Source organism: Colobus angolensis, unplaced genomic scaffold (assembly GCF_000951035.1).
Source record: "Colobus angolensis palliatus isolate OR3802 unplaced genomic scaffold, Cang.pa_1.0 Scaffold226, whole genome shotgun sequence".
Classification (NCBI taxonomy): domain Eukaryota; kingdom Metazoa; phylum Chordata; class Mammalia; order Primates; family Cercopithecidae; genus Colobus; species Colobus angolensis.
The window spans coordinates 4,443,055-4,449,054 of NW_012115444.1; the positions used below are offsets into that span (position 1 = coordinate 4,443,055).

The 6,000-nt window shown below is 42.7% G+C and overlaps 1 protein-coding gene across 1 annotated transcript in view; it reads right to left on the reverse strand.

Annotated features, from left to right (window-relative positions):
* ARID5B (AT rich interactive domain 5B (MRF1-like)) overlaps positions 1-6,000 on the reverse strand; it is a 197,674-nt gene that overhangs the window by 94,644 nt on the left and 97,030 nt on the right. Inside the window, exon 4 of the mRNA XM_011944118.1 lies at positions 1,833-2,063. Coding sequence (XP_011799508.1) covers positions 1,833-2,063 — 231 coding nt within the window. The remainder of the gene's footprint in view (positions 1-1,832; positions 2,064-6,000) is intronic.

Sequence of the window (6,000 nt, forward strand, 5' to 3'; positions counted from 1 at the left end):
ACATTTTTTTTCCTCATATTACATTGTGAAACTCTAATTTTGAACACTCTTAAATGAGGGAACACATGCTTTCGGTTTTATTCTGTGTCAGGAATTTAGAGACCTCTTGAGCGGCAAGTAGGAACCTACGTTTGGGGGCCGGGCACATGGAAGAAAAACTCAAACACAGGTATTGAACAGGGAAGATATGTAAATGCTGATCTGAAAAGAGAGGGCATTGTAAAAAATGTATTGCATACATGTATCTACTTGAAGTCAGAGGATATTTGAATACCAAAAATATAACAATAAATCAATTTCTTTGAAGAAGAAAAAAATAAATACAAATAGTTTTGCCCTCTCACAGGATGACAGTCATTTGATAAGCCAGAGTTGTGAAAGATATCCAAAAAAACAATTTAGAGGGAAAAAAGTGTCATGGCTCTTAGAATCTAATGGACTGAGATCATTTGGTTCCCCTTCCTCTCTCTCTTCCTTTCCTTCTTGATCATCATGTGCCATCTCCTCATCCTCGCCTCAACTCTGTTCACATATCTACTTGCAAAATTTCTCCAGCAGCAGCACCAGGGCTGTTGGAATCATGAGGAATCAAATTTAAGAGGCCACAGTGGACTCCTGAAACCATACCAAGATCTGCAAAAGATAAGCAGAGTAACCTGAATCTGGATAATCTGCCAACTAGGGATTCTCGGAAAAACGTCAGCCGACAAAATCAAGGAATGTTTCAGTTCAAAGGGACCCTATGCTCTCTCCAGGCTAAGGGTCTCAACCTCTTCTTCACCCAGGTAGCCATGAGGGATTCAGCAGGGCTCAGCCATCCCAGCAGTCACTCTGTGGTAGTGATTCCAGAGAAGGGGTAGAGTGGGAGCTGTAGTGTTCACGCCTCTAAGTATAGAAATTCCCAGGAACACAAGCAGTTTGATAAGGTTACCCCAGGGTGTTCTGACATCCCTGCCCAGCCTGCTGAAAACCACTGATATGATCCAATCTCTTCAACAAACAGATGAGAAAGTGATAATGTAAGAGAACGACTGTCTTGGCTTGCATCTCGCCATCTCCTGCATCACATAAGGCTTTCCCAACTGGTGATGTGATATCTTCTTCTCCTCCCCCTCTGTCTACATGTAGAGACACATGACCGGTTAGCTAGGCAGAGATGTGGATTAAGATACGTGTGCCCGTATCCATCTTTGGTGGGCACAATGTGCATGTGTATGTGTGTGTATGTATGAATATATGAAAAAATTCAGGACATGGAGATCTATTACCAATCATCTATCTATCTATCTATCTGTCTATCTATCTATCTATCTATCTATCTATCTATCATCTCTCTATGTGTCTATCTACTGTACAGTACTGAAGTGGTTATCTATTTATCCACCATACAGCACTGAAGTTGTTTTCTTTGTATTTATTTATCTATCCACTGTTTAGTACTGAAGTGGTTACCATTGGTGCATTTTTACAATACCTTATAACAATGAAAAGAGAGTGACTGGTTAAATAAAAAAGCACGTGAATAGACAAAGCCTTCTGAGAAAGAACTAACATGAAAGCTTCCTGCCTAAAGTCCAATTTCAAGGTCGACCAAGCAACTTCAGACTACACTGAACAACAAATTCTAAATAATCATCTCTTACTCATAGTAAACAGAGGCTGTGAAGGAGGCAATGACACCTTATGCCGCAATAATTTGGGGGATGGGAGGGATGGGGCAGCACATGGGGCTTGTGAAAGTGAGCCCTGTTCCCCATCACCGCTCTTCAGAAGAACTGAAAACAACTAGGCACACACGCACAAGTATCAGGTAGGAAAAAAAAAAGACTCACCAAACTCATCGCATATACTCTCGTTTTCTATGAGAGTCGGGTGGTCAAAGGTGTCCCGACAGTACAGGATCTGAGGGTTCCTGCTGACCACTGCAATGCCCCCCAGGGCCAATGCAAACTGGTCCGTTAGAATGGAAGATGGCTTATCCTGGATGCGTTTCAGCATCGAGCGGTACCGGCAGTACTGGGGGTAGCTGAGAACTATCACGTTCGTTTCTTCCTCGTCCTCCCCTAGACAAACGAGAAAACACTTCCATTACCCTCTTCCCTCTGACAAAGAACTTTCATGGCCATGGTATAATTTCTTTCTTTTTTTTTTTTTGAGGCGGAGTCTCGCTCTGTCGCCTGGACTGGAGTGCAGTGGCCGGATCTCAGCTCACAGCAAGCTCCGCCTCCCGGGTTTACGCTATTCTCCTGCCTCAGCCTCCCGAGTAGCTGGGACTACAGGCACCCGCCACCTCGCCCGGCTAGTTTTTTTTGTATTTTTTTAGTAGAGACGGGGTTTCACCGTGTTAGCCAGGCTGGTCTCGATTTCCTGACCTCGTGATCCGCCTGTCTCGGCCTCCCAAAGTGCTGGGATTACAGGCTTGAGCCACCGCGCCCGGCAGCCATGGTATAATTTCAATAATCACTTCTGGTTTGGGACTAAAAAGACTCTCATCCTTGTTACAGTCTGGGGGATGCCAGCATCCTCCGGCCCCACCTCACCCATCCAGCCCCACAGAATATGCTTCAGACTACCTGCACAGTGGACCTTCTTACAGAGAAAAGAAAAGAGTAGGCTGGCCCTCTAGACACAGTAAGCAATATATGTGTCATCGGCAAGCAGCAGGACCCAAAAACTGTTTTGAAAGAATCTTCATTTTTTTGAAGCATTAAAGTCGTCATCATCATAGGGAAAGGCAGAACTTTGCTGGGCTTCTTTATATTTATTTCTAGTTTAGAATTGCTCTTATATTGGATTATACAGATGATCCTCAACTGAATGATGGTTCCACGTAAGATTCCGTGACTTTATTATCGTACAAAAGCAACATGCATTCAGTAGAAAGCACACTTTGTATTCTGAATTTTCATCTTTTCCTGGGCTACTGATACGCAGTAGGACACTCTCCTGTAAGGCTCGACAGGGTCAGTGGGCAGCAGCTCCCAGCCAGCCACGAGATCAAGAGGGTGAACACTGGTACTCTACAGTATACTGTGTTGCCAGATGATTTTGCCCAACTGTAGGCTACAGTAAATGTTCCAAGCACGTTTAAGGTAGGCTAGGAAAGCTGTGTTCAGTAGGTTGGGTGTATTCAATGCTTTTTCGACTTGATATTTTCAGCTTACAATTGGTTTGTTGGGATGTAAACCCATAGAAAGTCGACAAGCATCTGTATCATCTTTTCAATGCTTGAAGCCTCTCAATAGGTCATCTGGCCCCAAAGATGTCCATGGGTCTAAAATGCATCACCATCTGCTCTGGGGTCATGAGTGCTGTTTAGCAGCTATTTCCTGTTCTCCTTTTGGGCCTGTGGAAAGCCTGTGTGCCTCACTCTCTTTGAGGCCAATGGCCTTGTGACTTTCCTTGGCCAATGAAATATGACAGAAGTGGGTGGTTGCTTTAAGACCCAGCGTGCCACTGACCACAATCTTCCTTTGTCTTTGATGTGACCATCTATGATGTTCCAGATAGTGGCAACTCTGCCAGTCTGGGTCTTGGAGTAAAATTAACATGAAGCAGAACCCCTGGTTGATCCAAAAGAGACATATAACATAAGCAGAAAATAAACCTTTGTTGTTCTAAAGCAATGGTGATTTGGGAGTCATTTGTTATTGCAGCATGATCTAGCCCAACTTGATTGATAAACCCACCTTCTCTATCCTCCCCACACCCATACCCCCTCTCTTTTAATGTTCCTCAAATCCATCTGGTAACTTGGCACACCTCAGAGAACCATGCTGGGAGGACTCCCTAAGCATCCTTGTGAGAGAGTTCTATCAACACCACCTTAACTCGGGGGAACATTTCAGCAAATTTAGCGAAGCTTCCTCTTACAATGATCTTAATGCTTATTTATACCTCACTTTATTTTGTGCTAATTTGTAAACACCAGAGTCTGCATGGATGAAGCCTTCCTTCATCGTAAGCTTGAGAAATGTGCTTTGGTGGCCTCCACCTGTACAACATCAAGCTGAATTTAGGCTCCCTGACCCAGTTTGCCATCACTCTGCAACCACCCCATCAGAGCGGTTGTAAGCAATTCCCAGACATGTCACTTGCTTCTCCAAAGGGAAAACACTCAATATTTCAAGCCCTTACCATGCTGCAGGGAATTGCACTAGACAGTTGTTAAGGATACCGATGTTATCATGGCCATCTGGTAACCAGTGGGAGACGAATGAGCAAGGACGAAACATAATGATGGAACATAACCAGTACCCATGGAAGGTGTGCATGTGACCTTTTCAGATAGGAGGCCAATACCCAGATGTATTTCTAATTATGCTCACTTAGTTCCTCAGGCTGGCGGCTTTTCCACGGATGGAGATGTTTAGCTGCTTACAAGATGACATCTTTTTACAGTGTACACATCTTCAACTCCTGCCTGGTCTGTGGATAGCTGCTTTGTCAGCTGGCACACTTAATTAAAAGGAACTATGAAGGCAAGTCCCCAAATGCAAACTAGTTTTGAGATGCTGATATATGTCCCAAGACATGCCCATCTGAGATTTTTACAGCAGACCAAGACGCTAAGTTCAAACTTTGGGTTCAAAACTGTGCTTTTTATACAGCTAAAGCACAAAAAGTTTTAGCAAAAATATTCAAATGCTGTCAGTTCTCCAGAGTTTTTAAGCGCTATTTAAAGAAGCAGCCCCCAACGTGTCAATTGTATCATTACACTCGATTTGTATTATACTCGATTTGTCTAAGACATTGTTAATGAGAGAGAGGCATATAACCATGAACTGCCAGGGCTACCCCTCATAGCAAGCTCGTAGCACTTAATACCCTCTCCTATATATAGTAAATACTGTGCCTGAAAATACCTGTTGATTCCAAAATTCTATCTTGGTTGTGCAACTAGCTTTCTACGATGGGGGGAAAGGTGCGTCAGTTTCTCCAAGTGTTCTTTAAATAAAATGGAGAAAAATGTGTGTGCTCTCAGGTTGAAGGAATATAAATGAACAGTTTCGGAGTAAGTTTCACGGAAGATGCCACCTGGACTCTTGGGACCACTTTACTTCCTTCATATCCTTTCATTCTCATTTTATTTTTTTCTCTAACCATTCTTCATGATGATGCCATCTCTAACTGCTTCCCAATTCTCTGTTCTGGATGGAGTTGGCTCCCTGGCAATCTTCTGTGCCTAGAAATGACCTCTTTTTTTTTCTCTCCACCTCATCCTAGCTCATTTAGGTCACACAGTACCCAAAACACTAGCGAAGTCATGAATCCTTCTCTTTCTGTCGGAAGAAAAGCAGCAAGTTCCCCCTACTCTCAATTCCTCCAACTGTCTGTGCGTTCTGGAGACGGTGTTGCTAATAGTGGTCCCGGGACTGTCTGCATCAGAAACAGATGCTGTGCCGTCGAGAACCAGTGGTTCAGCATCTCTAAGGCTGGGGTCTAGGAATTTACCTTTTCAACAAGCATCCCAAGTAGTTCATGCACATTAAACTTTGAAACCAGTAACTCTCAGTTTACTTTTTTGCAAAGACTTAAAGTAAGGTAGTTAGTTTGGGTTTTGTGATAGATATATATATATATTTAAAGTTGTCAAAGAGTTTTAAAAAATTCTTATTTCTCTCCTAACCCGCCAGTACATAGAACAAAGAACCAAATTCTCTTCTCTCTGCCACTTTTTCAGGATTGTTACAGGTATCACAGAAGACAGCAAATTTTAAAAGCCCTCTTAACTAAAAATATGAGAAATGGAGAGACTGTTTTCCCGTTTAGAAAGCAAGTATTAATGCTATCTCCAGTGCTGATAATAAAACACTAAAATTTACAAAGGTTGTTTATACAGTGTTTTCACATCTCTTTTGTTCCTCACAACAACTCTATTAGTGGCATTACTACTTGTTAATATTCCCCAATTTGAGACTAGAACCACCCAATCCTTTTTCTTTCTTTCTTTCTTTTCCTTCCTTTTCTCTTCTCTCCTCTCTCTCTTCTTTTTTTTTT